At 36.0% G+C, this 20,223-nt stretch overlaps 1 protein-coding gene across 6 annotated transcripts in view; it reads right to left on the bottom strand.

The window, feature by feature from the left end:
- The window catches only part of LOC122632639 (probable pathogenesis-related protein CaO19.6200), a 33,454-nt gene extending 15,774 nt beyond the window's left edge, over positions 1-17,680 (bottom strand). The window contains exons 1-2 of one of the 6 annotated variants that reach the window (XM_043819697.1): positions 17,500-17,680; positions 14,267-14,369 (exon numbers count right to left, since the gene is read on the bottom strand). In XM_043819697.1, coding sequence (XP_043675632.1) covers positions 14,267-14,352 — 86 coding nt within the window. In that variant the 5' untranslated portion in view covers positions 14,353-14,369; positions 17,500-17,680. Of the gene's footprint in view, positions 1-1,319; positions 2,774-14,266; positions 14,370-16,161; positions 16,340-17,499 lie in introns of those variants that run through there. The other 5 variants (XM_043819696.1, XM_043819699.1, XM_043819702.1 and 2 more) reach the window with 5 other exon arrangements.
- Positions 17,681-20,223: the final 2,543 nt, after the last annotated feature.

The raw sequence follows: 20,223 nt of genomic DNA, 5'->3' as shown, positions 1-20,223 counted from the left end.
GTTTTTGTACTTTCTCAAAAAATAGGTCAGCAGATTTAGTTCAAGAAATGAGTATATCGAATGTTTTTCGTCGAAGAAAGGCGACCGCGATATCTTATTTTCCCTGACCCTCTAACAGTCTCTCGATAAATTTCTGTCTCGAGCAAGACGCCAAGAGGGAGATTTTAATTAACGATTATCGATCAAATGGATTTTCGTGCGGAGCTTCGGATATACGAAAATAGCTGGAGAGGGCAAAGAACGATCTCAAGAAGTTATGGGATACATTAACTTGTAATACAACAAAGGACTCACTCAGCAGAGTAATAATTACACGGTCGTGTTCCTTCTGTATATCTCCTTCGTAAACTCGATCCCTTTTGCTTGCCACTGTCTTTCTTTCTTTCTCTCAGAATGAACGGATTTAAAAGATTCCGCGTATCGGTACCGGCACACGCTTCGTTCTCAGAATAAATCGCTGTGACTGGGGTCAAGAGTTCAGCAACGTGGGTGGAGTGCGTAGAAAGATCGAGTTCGTTTCTCGTCGAACATAAAACAAGAATCTACGTTTTCTTTGAAACGATGTTCATTTCACAGCCATCGTTGCTCTTGAAAAACGGCCTCGTTCGTGTTTTATAATTTTTTATGAACATTTATTACGATTTATATCACGACCATTTATATTATCATACTCGCGATAATTTGCTTTTCGTGCTAGTGAATGTATGGATGTATAGTATATGCAGCTTTGAAAGAACAAAGGAAAAAATATTATGACGCGCTATCGATCAAGACAAAAACCTTTATTTTTACAGCTGAATAATTATTCTTTGAAAGGATAATGCAGTAGATTATTTCGTTCATCACTTGAATAACAAATTCGATGAATCATTTGAATTGAAACGACACGATTCTTTTTGAAGTTAGTATCAATTAACGAATACTTCATTCGTTCGCATATAATCGAAATTCGAATCAAACGTTATAATAGACAAATAACATTCAAATAAAATTCAATTCAAAAAACACCCGCAACATTATAAAATATAACTAATTATTAAATCTCCACTTAAATATTGTCTTAAAAAATGAAACATTTCCGACACTTTTAATTTTCAAATCAGACATTGAAACCTTACCATGTTGCCGGGGCTCGAAAGGAACGGAAACGGAAGAAAGAAAACAAAGTTGCCTGCAAACTCAACGTGGAGTTGTAAAGAAAGGAGATAAAAAGAGTCAGTTATTTTCTGTCGGAGAGTAAAAGGTGGGATAAAAAAGGGAGACGGCTTGCTTCTCTCTTTAACGTCGCGTCCTCTTTATCATCGCTTAGTCGTCCTTACCTCACGCTGTAGGACCTTCCCGGTTTGGAGGTCATTGCACTTGGACGAGAGTGGTTGCAGCAATGACGCCGGCACCCAATCGATTTTCCACGACGACGACGGCCACGACGTCAACGGTTCGACGGTGTACCGGGAAAAGCCGGCTTTCAGTTTCCACCCTCTTCGTTTCTTTATTCCCAACGCTTGGCACCCCTTATGCGCTCGTTCCGAACCTCAGCACCGCCTCTTGGCACGTGACTGCGACGTAGAACTCGGAAGGGAGCATCCTCTTCAAGTCGCAGACCAATCGATAACCACTAGCCGGTTCTCTTCTCATACAACGATATTAACGACGACAACGACGATGACGACGACAACGACGATGACGACGACAACGACGACAACGACGATGACAACGATGACCTTCGATTTTCGAGCTTTCCCGCCTGACTTGCACAAACTTCCACGTTGACTCGTAACCACCAACGCCACTATCGAAATACCTAGCTCGCAACCCCTCGATTTTCTTCCTACTTGTTGCTATTTTCAATCTCGAATCTCGATCTTTTTTATCATCGAAATGACTTCGATAAAACGATTTCTCTTACCACAAGGGAAAAGAGAAGGAAATAGTTACGTTTTATCAATGTCACGCATCAAATCGAGAATTGCTGTTTCCGTTTGCCGAAGCGATTATGAGCGAAGCGTTGTCTGTTTGTCCAGTCATAAGAGGAGGGGCGTGATCGTACGCTCATATATCTACCTTTTTTGTGGCTTATCGTGTGAAGAACCGAAGATGGAACACGTGTTACTCGCGCGGTCTTTCGTCTACGTACGATAATATTCGTTCTTGATATTCGTCGCACGAGATTCTTCGATCATCACAAGGTCGTAGCATAACTTAAGCCTTATCTTTCGATTTGTTACGTTGATAAGTAGTACATTCTTCTGAGATGAAAATTCTGTTGCATCACAAGAGAGAAAGCGTTTGAGATCTACTATTCCCATAAATCGAATCTTAAGATGAAACGGGAATGATCAGAAGATGACAGGATTATTTCCGTGTTGTTGATCACAAGCTTTCTGAACGTAGAAACGTCTCTTGCCGGCGACATCCCGCTAGGAAATGGACGCTGAACGGCTCCGTTCCCTTTTCTCGATGGCGCCGAGAGGGTGTATGTGTATGTGGGTGTATCTGAGAGGGTGCTATTACGTATTGGGTATGCTCTCCACTTGAAAATGTGGAATGAGAAGAGAGGGATAAAGAGGAGAATAAAGAGAAGGAACAGGAGGAGGAAGAGGAGGGCGCGTTGTATTCTCGAAGGAGAGGAACCACTGTAGCAAACGTTCCCGTTTACGCTATCGACCGTATCGCACTGCGACGACGAATAGAACTGACGGCACACACGACCTCGTGGCGCGCGACTCGCTCTCTCGCGCACGCTCGTGTATACCTACACACGAACGTATTCCTAAACGTGCACAGGTGGCGCCAAAATAAGGACACGTACAATCATCGACATTCATTCGCCACGTGCGTATTCTTTTCCACCCTCCATGTTTAATCTTCGTTTTTTACTTACTGCTGCTTTGTAATTTTTTATTTGGACAAGTCTAAAATTTATTACAAATTTAGGTTGCTACTTCATGAAAAATATGTTCTGTTTAGCGAAACGAACGAAAAAGATCATGTAAATACATATATGGCCAAAGTGCAACTTTAGGTTGCATCGTTTTGAAACTTTGTAGTAATTACAATGTCTTTTTATATTAAGAGGAAGATACGTAACAAATCGTATTATTTTATCTTCATTAAAACGAAACACGATATGAAAAATAAAAAATGAAATAAAATTATCACTGAATGTTCAAAGTGATCGTTCCTAGCCATTACTCTTTGACATGGAATTATAATAGAACTAATCGGAATCGAATCGATGTCTTGATAAACTTATTTTTATACAGAATTCAATGCACAAATCAAATCCTGAAGTAGTGACCTACATATTCAATACATCCGATATATATTTGTGCATGCGATTTTATCCTATTCGGAGGGTTAAAAAGAAATAAAGGATTTATACTAACACAAGAAAGGCATAGCCTAGTTAATAAAATAAATATAATTGGAAATAAAGGAAGAGAATGAATATAAATTTATCGAATGATAAATCTAATGAATATACAATTTGAAAGATGCGTTGTTTTGCACATTTTTCGCAACGAAGCTTCAGAGCCTCTTAAACCTCATTAGAAAGCTAATCATTAATTTCTTTGATTATCTAATTAATTAAATCCTTTCCACTTGGCATTGATATCGTCTGTTCTCCATTTTATCTCTATCATAAACTCTCTTGTAAAAATCAACTTTCGTTTTGTACATCTCGAACATTCTCCCAAAAAAAGAACTCTAAAGAAAAATTCGATATATCATGAAAAGTACATATATCGTGTAGAAAACATTCCTGTAGGCCGAGACAGACAGACTCGTCGTCGTCGTTAAAAAGATACAAAAGAGAAACACGAGACGCGTGGCCCCGTTTCAGTGTCTTAGGCTAATTATTCGTAGAGCGACGCGACGAGCCCTCGAAGAGGACGTTCCACAAGCAGACAACGATAATGATCGCCGTGCTCGCACTCTCGTTTCCGTTGAGACGATATAAATGGTAACGAGCGATGCTTGCTGAGTGGTGGGTGCCACATTAAGGTTGGCGGCGCCTATGATCTGCTTGCTTATTGCTATTAGCTGACGAGATACGCTGACACTAAGGCGAATACCACGTTTATAATCCTCAACTGGAGAAAATCCCTGCTGATGAGACAGGTAGCCAATTTTCTTCGATAAGAAAAACATGAATCGTCGATCGTGTCTTTCCACCTTCGATAAAAACAAATTGCGGAAGAGGTAAAATGAGGAACAGTAAAAAGGACGAAATGATTCGCGTCACCGTAAAAAACTGTCGTTGACTTAGAGCTTCCGAGTTGGAAACTGATCATTCTTCGCGAATGTAGTTTAAATCTTTTACTTTCAAAAAAAATATCAAAAAAAGATAGAAGAAATTGAACGCGTCTACTTCATTCTTGTATGCTTTTATCCTTCTTATCCAGCAAAGATATATAAACGAGATAATAAAAAGTAAAGAGAGCAAAAGTGTCGAAGAAGATGTGATGTGCAGTGTCATTGTCAGTTGGTCAGTTGCATGCCGTAGGTGGTTGCTCGGTAGGTACTCTCAACAAAATTCCAAAGTCGCTACGCGCGACGAGACTGTGAGAAAAACGAGGAGGAGACCGTAGAAGAGACATAGTGCTCGGTGGTGTAAACGAACGAACGAAGAAACGAAGAAACGAAGAAACGAATAAACGATGGAAGGAACGAACGAAGAACGGCGGTGTTCCCGAGGGAAGCACAAAGAAAGTCGCAAGGAATGCCGGGAGTTCCAGACGCGTAAATCGCTCAGCGCTTTCCTGCGCATAGGTGCACACACCATAGGATAAATATAGACCGCGGCCAGAAATATGTCTTTCAGCCCGCACTTAAAATCGTCGCTTCCGCCGTACGTGTCGGAGGCTGCGTTATACCTTTAGGGCCGACTACTCGAAGCTCACGCGCTTTTCGACGCCTGATCGCATCCTCTTCGTCATCCTCCTCGCGGCTTCTTCTTCTCTTCATCAACGGTGAAACAAATTTTCCCTTAAGTTTTAGCCGCCGGCTTCTACTCGTCTGTGACGAGTAACATAACACTGACTTGACACTTCCGCTGTTTAATAACATGGTGTTAATAATAAGCATAGAAAAAAAACACCCTCACCTTTTTATAATTTCATTTACTAGATCCAATAAGTGTCTTTACAATATGCCGCTAATTTTGATATTAACGCGCTCGCGTGGTATAATTATCTCATACAGATCTTTGCATTTGTGTTTTATAAATTTTTGTAATATGTAGCTTATATCTAAAACAAATGCTTCGATGACCCATTACAAACATAATTACAGACCCATTATTCATTGGACATGTAAAGTATGAATACTTCTTTTGCACAAATTAGTAAATTCATACTAAGATTTCCCGTTTCTAATAAGTCTGATAAACTTTGCTATCCTTTCTAAACTTGTGAGATGTAATATTCCGTTATGTCTTCGATAAAGAAAACTATGCATGACCTCTGATTTCTCTCTTAGCAGGTAATGATTTGTATTTTCTTTTCAATCTCTATTAAGTAATTTTCTAGTCAATTACGTACTTAGTTTTCCGTATTACTTATTTATATCTTGTATTATTTTTCTTTCTAGCATTATTTTAACGCATATATGTTTGTGTTTTATAAATAAATAAATAACAAAAATGCGTAATAAGCGTAAGTTCTAGAACACTTTCTTAATAAATGTTTTTTTGTTTATTAACTAAATTCTGTAAATTAAATAACAAAAGAATAACATGCAAAGAAAAAGCAAAGTTAAGCATGTTTCGTTTACCATTATATAATTTAATTTTTTTAAGATGCTCTCAAGAGATAACTATATTTCGTTCTCTCGTCGAATCCAATTTTCCACCGTGAAATCATCAAAGTGGCTGTATTCCAGAAGTGCTCATCCTGAAAAAAGTAGATCCGGCTCGCAAGAAAAGATTATCGATCCACAGGATCGCTCGCGCATGAAGACTTTCAAAGTAGCAAAGTAGAAAATCACACGATCGTAGTTAACAGAAAGGTGAATTGAAGATTTATTTCATCTTATATAAAGATATTACTTGATATAAAGAAATATTTATAACCAAGATAATAATTTCTCATCGTCGAAAGTCCGACTCAAAACTCGCAAGCGCAATACTCGTACTAGCTTACTATTTTTTTTTTTTATATCTATTGTTCTTGAATCAACTTCGATATTTTTTTTTACTCCGACAATATGGAGGACCTCAACGTCACAACCAAATAGTTACAGAAAAAATCTAGTATGTCGTCATCTTCTTACATGCGAAGCTTCGCCTTCCTGTTATTAACGATTAAATTGCTTATAGATAAGCCTAAGATATAATAAATTAATCATTTAGGTTAATATACAGAAATATAAATTAAGTTAACACATAAGGATCAGGTCCCTTCCACGGAGACGATAAATCCTCTGGACGAAAGCCTATCGGTAGAGTAAATATAGGCCTGATCTACGCGTGCATAATCGTTGCATATTATTATTATTATTATTATTCTCGACGCGTCGCCTCGGGGAGCTTTAGGTTATTTACGATCGTGGCGTGCGGCTGTTCTTTCCTTGTGACTGGCTGGTGCACGCGCACACACTAATACTCGATTGAAAGGTTTCTATTCACGATGGATACCGAAAAGGTGAACAACTTTTTTTTCTATATAAGTCTCGATTTTCCCGAGATGAGAGGAGGAAGACGTTCACGAAATCGAAAGAAACGATCGATTGAATGCTCGTTGATATCCCTGCAAAGGTGCGGTTTCACGAGATAGGTCAGCGCCTTTAGCGCGAATTGACTCGAATCAACTTGTGAATCGTGCGAGGATTGCCTTTCTCTTTTATCGAAGCGAGTCGATTCACGAAACATTCGTTTCCCGTTCGCGGAATCCTGCACTGTCTCGTGTTACCAATTTTAGATGTTAGGTTTGATTAGTATATCGTTCCCGTTATAAAAGACCTCGCAGCATTCTAATAAGAAAGTGTCTTTCTTTAGTATTGGCTAATTTTTGCATATGTCGTAATTCTCGCCATTGTAAACAAATGTCTCAATGGGCATAAATTCATTGTGAAAAGAAAAAGAAAATGATCGATGCAGTCTGTTGAACTTAGTTCTACAATTACTTTTCAAAGCATCGTTGTACCATCAAGAATTGATCTCTACGTTTTACGAATAATCGAGCGTATCGAGAGTGAAAGCTGGGATAGCTCGAAATCAAGCATATTTTTACTTTATACCGTAGAATCAATTCTATACACTTTATTTAGAAAAGAAACTCATTCGAGATCGACAAGTGCTCATCTTTGTAATGATTAACGGTGATCGAGCAAATGATAATTAAGGTACACGGTGTCTCGTTCGTATGTAATATCGAAGGTTAATCGAGAATGACCCGACTTGATCCAGCCTGCCAGCGTAGGCAGACTTAATTGTAATCCATGAGATATTATGTCGCAGCGTGAGTTCACAATCCCGTTTCCTTGAACGAGCGGAGAAGCATAATATGAGAAACGGTAAATCATGATTTCAATTTAATCAACCAAATTTTCCTTCCCTTTTCGTGCCTCGCAAAGTAGTTGTTAACGCAAAGGATAACGGTACTCATCGTTTGTATCTCGAGCTTGTCGAGATGTCGGGTCGAGTTCTCGATAGTTACTCTAAACTCGATAGAACGTTTGCGTAATCGATCCTTTTTTTTTCTAAATTACGTTTAGCACGATATCCGTCTACTAACAGCAAGAGAAGACCGTTTACGCCGAGCACATGTCGACGTTTGTAAAAACGTTCGCTCATAAATCCTTGACTTTTTGCGGATACATATGTGGGACGGCTCGTTTGTACTAAACTATACGTTCTATATTTTCTAACTGAATTCTCTCATGTCGCACAAGTTTTGCGATGTTATACGATAATATAACGACTGAAATTGAAATAACGATCGCCTAAGGAACCCGTATCAAGTTCGTAACAACGTTAACGCTCTGAAGGAAATCCTTCGTAATGTAATTCTCCCCCGTTGTTGCGTAAAACAGTTTCAAAAGGAACACGAAGTAACGTCGTCGGTCTAGCGAATCTTACGATTGACTGTAGATTGATACGTACCTATAACACATTATGTATTCATCCTTATTTCTAAGGCGACCGAGTTTCCTATTTTTTTTCCTTTTTTTTTTTCAATAACTTCGAACAGAGTTTGCACGATTGTTATCCATCGAGTTACGAGTTATTGTCCTCCAATGCGAATTCTTTCAATAATACTCGGACATCGAGATAAAACGACTCGGATTATCGCGAAACAGATTTTAATCCCATCTGTAATGTTATTACGACATTCGAAAGAATCGGTAATGGTAATAGCACAATTCCCGTGTCAATAGCTAACCATGCAAAGCGTGATAGTATCCGAAGAAAGACGAGGAGAGGTCTTCCTTTCAAACAAGAAAGGCAAAATCTCATTGCGAAGTTTCTACTTTGGCAATGGCTTGGCAAGTTTGTTCGTGCCGTCCTCTCGTTCTACCTTTCGTGCTTCTCTCGTCTCGAATTATCGAGAGCAAACGATTTCGACGATTTCAACGACGATTTTACATCACGAAAGATTTCTCAGCTAACAAAACTTTCTTCCCAATTTTCGTGTTCGCTCACTCGTTGAATAGATACTTCATTAGCGTACGTTCCTTAATGTATCGACATATCGATTATACACGTACATAGGTCCTGTCGAAACCAATTAACCGTGACACCTATGATGGATGACGAATCGCAGAATGTATATGGTTTACTGCGACGAAGAAGAAAAAAAACGAAGAAAATTTCTAAACCTGTTTTCTCTCGGCATCAAATTAAAAATATGCATTACTTAAAAAATAATCAAATTATATTAGATTCATCATACTATCAGATTATTTTCCCTTATATTTCTAATCAGCTATTTTTATTTTTATTACTCGACAAACAATATCGTTGTGCAACTGTGGAATATTACATAATACTCGTCAAGAATATATCCCAAGTACGGCACGTGCAAGATAGATCGTTGAAAAGGGTTACGGGAAAGATTGCCAAGGGGTCTCAGATCTCTCGTGGTGGCTGTTCGGATAGAATCTCGGGTAAGCGGAAAGAATCGATTTACCTTAGAAACGAGAACAATTGACGATAGAACAAGGAAAGCAAATGCACACCGCTACGTGACCATCATTCGAAGCTAAAGTACCAACCCATTAGAACTTAATTCGATATTCCAACGTGTCGTGATCTGATATTCTGGAAGCGGAACACGATCTTGAATCCGAAAAGAAAGAAAGAGAAAAAAAAAGAATTAGAATCACGTCGATTTCACGTAAGAACCTATACATGCACTTAATCTTCAAAAATTCAATTGACTCGTGCAAGCAATGATGAATAATTCAAAGGAAGGACTACGAAAACGAATTACAAAGACTCGTAACTTTCCTCGAGCGAACAACGAATTAATCGAAACGAGTAGAAGCCTTCGTTTTTTCGTTTTCTTTTTCTTGTTTTCTTTTTTTTTTTTTTTTGATTCTCTCTTCACGCTAAAATTATCATACGCGTTAATCCGTTGATTTCTCTACTCGTCGAGACGTTATTAATGCTAATAGCCATTATGACAACGTACAGCGCACGCGCGTCTTTCAAAAGCACTCGAGATTTCGTTCTCACGAGAGAATCTACTTGTTAGGCTCCCATTCCCAGCGAGATCTCGTGAACTTGATGAGCGGGCAAGCGGAAACGGCTGCGTTGGCAGTAGGTTGGAGCGGCCGGTTTTTTTTGTCGAAAGTATTTTTGAATGAGAGCTGCGCGATCTTTATATACGTTTCTATGTATGCGTATGCACATACGTTCCATACAAGATCTACCATTTGCGTTTCCGCGAAGACATCTCTAAAGATGTCTCAACATTGAAAGAATTCGACTTAAGAATCTTTTCAGCGATCATCAACGCGACGTTTTCGTTGTTTATTTCGATTTCTTTTTTTTTTGTGTTTCTCTCAGAAAGAAGAGGAAAGAACGGTAAAGAACGGTAAAGAACGGTAAAGAACGGCCAGCTGCGTTTATTTTCCTCGACGAGAAATCCTTGACGACGAACATGCCAGGAGAAAGTTCCCGCAGGTTCTTCGAACGATTAACCGTGCTTACCCTACATATCGCAGGACAACGTCTCGCGTCGGGCAAACCAAATTACTACGTTCTCTCGTGGGCATCGTGTGAATATCCGACGCACGATAGCAAGCTTGTTAAAAGACTCGGTTCCATAGAATTTCCGCAAAGTATTTCGCAGCGTGGAATCGGATAATATCTTCCCAACAATTTCCATTCGCAAACCGCAACGTTTCATATCACAAATTATATTACTTCTTCGTAATGCTCTTACGAGATGAATATACAACGACAATCCGTTTAGCTAAATGAACTAGGTTCTTAGTGACGTCATTTTTTTAAAGATTATCGATAAAAAACGTCATTAAAGAATCACAAAATGAGATTTCTATGTATTATATGATCAAATCCATTAAAGATCGAACATGGGTGGTCTCTCTAAATCATGTTTTAATATTAATTTACAGTCACTGAAACATTCGTCAATAAATTAATTTAGATACAACTAGTAAATAAATATTTCGATTGACTATATTTGCCGGTATTAAATCGGATGAAGGGCAACAGCTTATGATATATAAAATGTTCGTATGGAGAAGTTATAAAATGAATAATAATATTTTCTCGATAGTTTTAGAAATAATTTTTACGATCAACTCTGTGAAAAATAAAAATAACTGAGATCTCAAAGTTTCTCGAAAGAATAGAACTGTAAGTTAGCACTTTCCAAGGAGAAGATTCTCAGTGGACGCTAACATACGGAATTATGTCGCACTACGTGCATTAATCCAATACGATTCCGTATCTGGGCGTAACGCAATTAGCGGCTTCTCGCACGATGTCGTTAAAAGGCCCGACTACTTTGTGGTTTTCCCTTTGCGTGGTTAATTTCATGGTCACTAAGCAGCGCAGGAAAGAGCGAAATCGCTTGCCATTCGCAACGACTATGGATACGCTCAGGTGGATGATGATCGTTAAACGTTGCTTATACGTGATCACTTATGAAATTAATTATTCTGCCTTGCTCTATCTCACAACATGGTATCTTGAATACTTTCTGACAAAAAAAAAGAAAAAAAAAAGATTGATTAAGGAAGAAACCACGATATTATAAATTTTGTTTTGTTTTGTTTTATAGTAAACGAATAATATTGCATCGTTTGCATGAATATATTTCATGAATATAAATTTATTCAAATATTAAAGTTGTACATATGTTTTATAAGACTCTTGCGTCAAATACACATATGTACAAATGTTCGTTCCATATAGAAAATTAATATTAATACGATTTTATGCTATTATTAATGTTTTATTTCGTATTAGAAACTAGAAATGTCTCCGATCTCGAAAAATATAGTCTTTGAAAAGCATCGTTGAATCTCTCGAACGACGTAGCATTCGCACCCTTTGAAATTTTCACGAGTTTACGGCCTATATCGATGCCTATCGACTTTCGATACCTACCTACCTACTATGTTGCAGGCGGAATCCACTTTCGCGCAGCCTTGAAAACTTGACCCGCGGAGAGAAATGGTGTCTTTAGAATCAACGAGGAAACGCGAGTGAGGTGAAAAGACTCGATTCGATTTCTTGCCGACAACGAAGTCGTTGCGATCGTCAATCGCATTGATATTCCGCGAGAGCGAAGACAATGACCTGATTAAAAGTATACAGTAAAATCGGTGTCAATATCGTTAGAGTGCGACGAGGAAAGAGCGTAATGAAACGTTTGCGACTAAAACAATAGATAGGTATGTATCTATCGTTAATAAATCTCCAATATCAAATCAATTTTTCACATGATCTCGTTCATCCAAGATCTCGTTTAATTCACTTTGACGATAACGTGAATATCTACTTGAGGAATTTCGAAAAACACAATTTTATGATTTAACAAAGAGCGAAAAGAAGTCAGACTTCGGGAAAACGAATCGTAAAAAAAATTCAACGCTCTTGCTTTCCTCGTGGAATCCCGCTCATCGAAAACCGGTTCTACACGATGCATAGTTTCAATACGTATCGTACCGAATCCGTAATTTTGTAGGAGATCACGAAGTATCATAAATTCGTTAGATCAAATGAAAGCTTCCTTTTTCATCCTTTTCACATACATAGATACAGGTTCGAAGCAACGCGATAAACAATTTTCTCGCGTATCAACGAACTCGAATGAACTTTCATTAGGCGTGAAAGATGTACGTATACCTATTTTAAGAACGCTTTTCGGAATAACTAACTCGATTAAAACCAACAATCATCGAGAGTAATTGACGCTCATTGAATCGGTCGAAGACTCGACTACGAGTCAGCTAGATATCGTGAAATGAAACAATTGCGAACGTTCAGTCCTGTTCCGTAAAGGAGAATCATTCTGGAATAGAAGAGTGAGTTCAAATAACTGTATGTTTCTTTCAGGACTGTAGGAAGTGATCGATAGATACGATTTTAGGAAGAGAAAATAAGGTATCATCAACGTAACATTAAACTGTAGCTATCTAAATATTCTAGTGGCATACGTCTCGCTCGTATAGCCTAGTTTCTAAAGTGATGACACTTATGACATCGAAACCGGGTCAGTAATGTATACGATATGGACCCTAGTTTGCCGTTCATCGAGCAAAGCCACGTATGCATTACGCACCTATACATACGTATGCATATACGCATATTCCATGCAGTATTCGCACCGAGAATCACGAATCGTTCGATAACTTGCATGATTTATGACGAGAAACGGAAACAAGTAGCATTTCGAAAGTACGGTACATAGATGTACCGATCAGATCGAGAAGCCGTCCTAGATCGTGCTTGGCAAAATAGGATAAACACTGACATGGGATAGATAGCTTACATACTTTACGATCGTATCGAATCGGTGAAGACGTTATTCTTATTTCGAAAGCTACCGTAACTAAAAAATCACTGCTACGCATGCGCGTAGTACGTTGCGAGAAAAAGCAAATCGATAACTTTCGACGATGTATTTCTAGCTATATAATTCAATGTCTGCTGACTGGCGTCAAGTTCTCGTTACGTTGCTGTTAAATAAGAGTAATCGAAATAGCTATATATTTTATTATCGCATATCTTCATTACAATGCTACATCAAATTCTATTAAATGAATTCCCATTTGGTATACATATGTATGTATATTACTAAGAATATCATTTCAAATCGTTTATATTATTATGTAAATATTTATAGAACTCAGTTGAGTAAATCGCAAGAACGAAGAAAATACATTGATAAGCATAGCAAATCCATGATGTAGAAATATTTTACGAACGGTCTACAAACGTGCACGTGCTACGCTACACGTTGTAATGCAAGAATATTATCTAGTAACGGCGGTATATTATTTCGATGAAAGAACTTGGCAAACCGTTATCGTTATCAATGAAAGTTATAAATGATGAAATGCACGAGATAATTTGTAAATGCTTATTTCATCCTCCATGCATTTTAAGAAGAATATCTTGGACCATATTAAAGTTATACAATAAAATTCGCAAGTTGAAATTCAGCAAATTGACGGAGTAAAAGATTCAAATTGATTTAATTTATATAGTAACTCACCTCTTTTCTCGAAGAATATTCCTCGTTCGCAAAATGCCACGTCGCGAAAAACGATTCGAACTCAATTCAGTTCTCAGGCTCGACTACAGACTCGCTTAAAAGTTCGGAAGCCGTTGCTTCCGGCAACGTGTCGTCGTTCTTGTTATCAGTGAAAGTCACTCTATTAAAATGCGCGTGTAAGCGTCTCGTAAAGGGGAATCGAGTGGATCGTTGGTCTCACAACACCGACGCAAGGTGCCATCGAGACAAACACGAGCCTGCTCGACGGCTTTCCATTTCCATTGACGACGATTTTACTTTCGGCAAGTTTAACAGATTTTCCGCGCTGATTACCAAGGAGGTCGAGAAATTAGAAGCGAACGAGAACGATAGCCAAAGTACCGAGTTTTACTTGCAAAACGATTTTTATATTCCGAATCCATCGTCTTTTTTTTTATTCTCTCGTGTTGGATTAATTATACGTACTCCGTTATTAGTTACGCCGCGATTAGAATCGTATTCATTCCTGTGTGAATCACGATTTCGATTTCCAATTTCTCAATAATATCAATCAGTTGTAAGATACTTACTCGAGGTCAAGATTTTCTAACTCCTCGTCGATGCTCGATATATCATCGAAGGAGTTGTAGATATAGGTCTCTCTTGCTTGCTGCATCTTTGTTTAAAATGTATCTGAAATATACAAATAAAGGAATCACCGATAAGAAAACAATTCTATTTTCATAGATAAGAAAACAAAATAGGAATACATAAGTATATACTACTAAATCATTTTTCTTGTTTGCAAAAAAGTATGTCTTTATCGCAATTAGTAAAAACAAAATTATTTCAACGATGAAACGCCGACACACGATAAGATTCACGCGAGCATCTCGTAAAACGCGACACGCTCGTCATCCTAAGTTTAGCTCTTACATAATAGTCTTGTCTACGGTTAAATGACTTTAATTGGTACTCTCATTGTTTTTTTTTTTTTTCCAAGCGGATGGTCGTACTTCTTTACTCTCTCAAGCGAATAAATAAAAAAGATAAGCGATAATATGTAGTACCGCGATGAGATAAAGAGAAAAAATAGAAGAATATCTTCGACGATAAGAGAAAAATAAAAAGACAAATAGAGGAATATCGATATTCATAGCGTTCTCTCGTTTCCTATCGCTATACCATAACGTCCTTGTAACGATTGTAACGATTTACAAATACTACGTACTATGGTTCAATTTCGAAATACGTAACTAAAAAACTATTACAATTTGATTCATTTAATTCAATATGGAAGCATCGCATTACAACGCGATAACTCGTATCGTAAAACCGTACCTCCAAGCGTTCAATTTCTAACAAGATTCCAATAAGATGGCAAAGATACGCTCGAAGAGAACTTTGTAAGGTAGTCGATAATCCAGTCATGGAGAGAGAGTATACCTTCATGGTTACGACGAAGGCCATTGCACTCTCTGACGGTACTTCTTATTTCTCTTTCTTTCTCTCTTTTGTTCCATGTACAATGTACATAGTTCGACGACCCGGTAAAGAAAAAAAAAAAATGAAAAGAAGGCGACTGCAAAGGAAGGAACGGCTTATTCGACGATTCAATTTCTTCCGGTAATTGTGACTCTTTCCCTGATCGAACAACGTTCCTTTCGATTGAGTAACCCGAAAGATAGACGACGTGTGACCAGTGATCCAGTTTTCTCGGAATTACGCGTCACGCGAAAGAAAGCTTTCATAGCGATGCATTTGTTCAATCTTGAGAAAAAAGTTGATGAAGTTTCTTCCTTTGATAGGATCTCTTTGATAGAGATCGATCCAAATAATTTTTCATTTTTTACATATTATTTTTGTAATTAAATCGAACGATTTTGATCATTAATCGTTTACTATTTTGTTATCAGTTATCGTTTTTCAATTCAAAAATTGTTATAAAGTTATTTAATAACCATTTCGTAATATTCGTTTGATATTAAATAATAATATAATCATTTAATATTGCATCCGCTCGTTTTTATTGACTTTTAAGATGATAAATAATATACTAGGGTAAAATTTCATTTGCGATAGCATTAGCGCGATTTTTTTTCTTTTGTAGCTTTTAAGAGTTAAAAGGCATCGAGTCACGATCGCACTGACTTTTCCATTCGGACCTGACGTTTACCCGTTGACATTAATTGGAAATCGATGCCGTTTGCCTCTCTCCATTTCTCTTTCTATTTCTACGGTACGTTAAACTAGCACCACTTATTTCGAACGATCGTCCATTAAAAAGAAATTGCAGTTAATTCTTCAAATCTCATAAATAATAATAATAATAATAATAATAAAACAAATTCGAAATTTAAAGTCTGTTTTTCTAAAGAATTTCTTTGAATTACAAAGAATTTTTTTGAATTACATTAGACTACAACCGATAATGTACAAAAGACCTTCGTGACTTCAGTGAATCTCAATTGCGAACTTTACTTACTCCTGATTAAAGTTTCAAGATGAGGATGTCGTCTCTACGTCTGTATGTCGTACAATGTCCAACGTTTTATCCGACGATCCAAACGATTGCACTAACAATGCGAAAAAAGGAGACTTGAGTCTGCCCACGTCGACGAGAGCTCTCTCTGTCACTTTAGTTAGCCTATTACTACATTAACGAGTTACTCTTCGTACAGCTTTATAGCACTAACACTCACCGATAAGACCTTTTCTCGGTGATAGAAACGTTTTCTGCTTACTGGCACGCCGTCTTACATACGAATCGCGTGCCAGCTTTCCTTCATTGACAATAAATTTATCTTTTCATTTGTTGATCAATGTCATAATCATTATTTGCAAGAATCCGTGTCTTTGGAACATAATGAAATTCGTAAATTATCTTTTTTATATATTTCAAATAGAAAATATATATGAGAAAGGATTGATCAAAAAATTTACATACTCAAACATAATCGCAAAGTGAAAGATATTACAATATAGATATATAAAACATCACTGCCCTCGCTCCGATTAGTTTTTTATTAAGACATTTACTTCGTTCGTTTTAACGTGTTTAGATTAGGATCTAACAAATCTCTTTCGAGATTAGTTCGAGATTAAAGTATTAATATACAATAAATGTACAAGTTGTAGATTAGTTTGACTATATAATTTATTATTTAATTAAAAATCGTTCTCTTTCGTTCCCCCTTCCTTTCTCTATGCGTATATGCATAATTGCAATAATATAGTTGAGTGAAATATGCCAATCAAATAAGTAGAAAACAGATTGTATCATTCCAATAATTAATAGAGACTTGTTGGAAACAAAAAAAAATAGAATAGACGATTAATATATCAATATAAAAAAACATAAAAATATTAATTCATAATTTTTCACTGGTAATCTCTTCTCTCTTTCGAAAAAAATTTATGCGTCGGAATGCAGTACATATATCTATTATTATCGTTTCTACAAACCACGATAACGATAATATCCGTATTTATTTTCTTGGGAGTGTCTTCGACAAAATTGAGAGTATGCTGTTATCAAGTCGTGTTATTAGTATCTAATAATTGATCGTAACTGATTTTCATATTGATACTTCGCGTTGAAATGTGTTGAAATAATGAAATTGTCTCCATTAATTAATATTCTTTTAATAACTTTATCAGATCGACATAATTTGTAACTTATACTTAAATATTAATTAAAAATCATTGGAAATAATGCAAACATTTTCTTAAAAACACTTATATATTATTATATATTAAGAAGAATAGTAGTATATAATTAAAATTAATGATTACTACAAGTAATATGTGACTTCAAACTTACCGAATACTTTTTTTGTTAAAATCTACAATTTTGGATTTAATCGAAACATAGTGAAAACTGTTTCTACGAACAAGATTGAATAAAACACATAATTAAAAGTATCACGTAATTCACGATTGATCAAACCGTTAGCAAATATATTACGATTCAGGCATATCTTTACAGAGAATACTATCTTAAGGCTGTTCACCACCTTTCGCTTGAAACATACATGACTTTAGCGACGACTATGGATAAAATACGAACTACAAGCGCAATAAGAGTCCCCACTACATGCTTATCGCTACGGCATTTAAGAATATGTAGTTTATATCTCTCTCATACGTAATCTGAAACTCGAATTAGTGTACGACACAAATTTTTGAATGTAGTAAAAATATGAGTATATCTATCCGAAATAAAAGAAAAATACATGCCAGATTATACTTCTCCGAAAATAAATTACTAGAAAAATGTTGATTGTACAAGCTTTATATTCTTCGCTTGTAGCAAAACTTATATATAGATAAAATTTATTTAAGCAACCATTAGCTCGATGTTACTAACGATGCAATAAACAGCACATAAAGTATAGTAGACATTGAACGTAATATCGAGAATAGAGATTTCAGGGGTTGCTGCATCTAGAGACCCATGGGCTAACTGTGATTCTACTTTAAAATCCAAGTTCCCGATATGATCTAATCGTAATTCTAAACTATTAAATCGCGCCCACAGACACTCACGTGAGTATTAAAATAACGATGATTTTATTCTAAAATCCGCGTTCTTTACGTTCTCGGGGTGACATGAGAATTCTGATACCCAACGCTATCTGGAGAAGGGAATCCTCGATCAACTACAATCTACTTGATAGAAGATTTATTAAACGCGACTAATTAATATGTTATTTTAATTATCTTAAAACATTTAAATTGTCTTAAAATAATTAAACTTATAATAATAATTAAATTTATAATAATATAAAATCATTGTTTAACACACATATATAAGTTTATCTTCTTTTATACGCACAGTAATGCTCTTAATAGAGAGAGAAAGATAACATTAAGACAAAGATTGTTCCGTCCCTCTATTCATCTCCGGCCAACAATAATATAAAAACTGTTTGAGCGTGATAAAATGTTATTACCGGTATATGTGTGTGTGTGTGTGTGTGTGTGTGTGTGTATGCGCGTAAATATATTATTACGCTGTACTATTTGGAGTACTTGCTGGAAAAAGTATTTGTAAATAATCCGAGGACGATCGAAAGACCTTGGCACTTTCTCCCATTCGTCATCCTTACTATCATCTTAGTACACAGTTTTCATCCTTCTAAGCAGTTGTCTAGACGTGTTCAAATCTGCTCTTGCTTTATTAATTTCATTTCATCTAAGTAATAATGAAGACGAGTTGAAAACTTCGTTTGGATATAATCACATGTAAGTGGCTTTCTTGATCTTTATATGTGCTTTACGCTCATTATTCAAATCATACCTTTTTATCGTTTTCTTTCATTGAACATGTTCTTTTGGTATGGAATACATAATTAATTTTCTTTTGTCCTTTGTTTAATCTTAATTATAGATTAATCAAAAATTCATCGAATCAATTTGATTCAATATTCAACAATAATTTCAATCTACTTCATGGGGGATATTGCAGTGTTTTGGAGCCACCGCAGAACTTCTTAAATAGTAAGTCCAAAATTTCGTCTATATCGACAAAGATCCATATCAACGTGGTTAATTGATTGTATTCAGATATTTTTAAAGTGACCGTGATTAAGACCATTACTTTTACTCGCGAGTGATTTTCTATATGTTCCTTATCGCTTTTGTAAATTTTTTTATTTTTGTCTATCAAGCAAGGATCTTTTTGTTTTATCGAATCGGAACGTTTAACAGTGCTGTTAATTAAATAGTATATTTTAACTTTTTTAAAACTTTTTTTAGCTTTTTTTTTCATCTTTTACTGATACTTTATATTGCGTGATACAATAGTATCAAATAATTCGAAAAATTTTGCATCAAAGGAGAACATTATATACCTCCCATATCTTTCGAATTTAGCGAAAGATTTGGAAATTAGTTGGATACTTAGTTATAAGTATATTAACATTTGCATTTTGCGATTTCTAGAATATTCAAAATATTTTTATTTATATATATAATATCTGCACATACATACATATGTAAGATGGAAATATTACAATTTTTATAGAAACTTCTTATCGAAATTTCTATAATCTAAGTATAAGGAGTTAATCTTAGTTTATAATAGCTTTATGAATTAAGAAATTTGAGCGTCGATTTACGCAAATAACAAGGAAACAATTGTCTACTTACGAAAACAAGATACCACCATTTTAGCATTTATATGGAAGTTAGAAAGGGTAGGAGCTTCTTCTCTTTTGCCACGAAGTTCAAGAGGCGCCACTATACGAATCTTTTCGTCACGAAAAATGTCGAAAACAGCGTTTACGTTCACAACGAATCTAGGTATTATTCTTGATTTTAATAAATCAGGGCTCATTTTAAAAATGAAGGTTTAAGCGAGAAAATAGCTTTTCAAATTTTGTTATATAAACTATTTATAGTTGATAAAACATTATTTTTTACGCAATTTTTTCCAAAGAAAATAAACTTTTTTGAAAAGTATTCGTTGTTGACGTAAACCATTATAAAACTAGGAGCAAGATAAACAGCCTTAATTAGTTAAGTTATTTTTTTTTTTCCGTAA

The sequence above is a fragment of the Vespula pensylvanica genome, chromosome 10, assembly GCF_014466175.1.
Source record: "Vespula pensylvanica isolate Volc-1 chromosome 10, ASM1446617v1, whole genome shotgun sequence".
In the NCBI taxonomy this organism is placed as follows: Eukaryota; Metazoa; Arthropoda; class Insecta; order Hymenoptera; family Vespidae; genus Vespula; species Vespula pensylvanica.
This window is presented reverse-complemented; position numbering and strand designations above follow the sequence as displayed.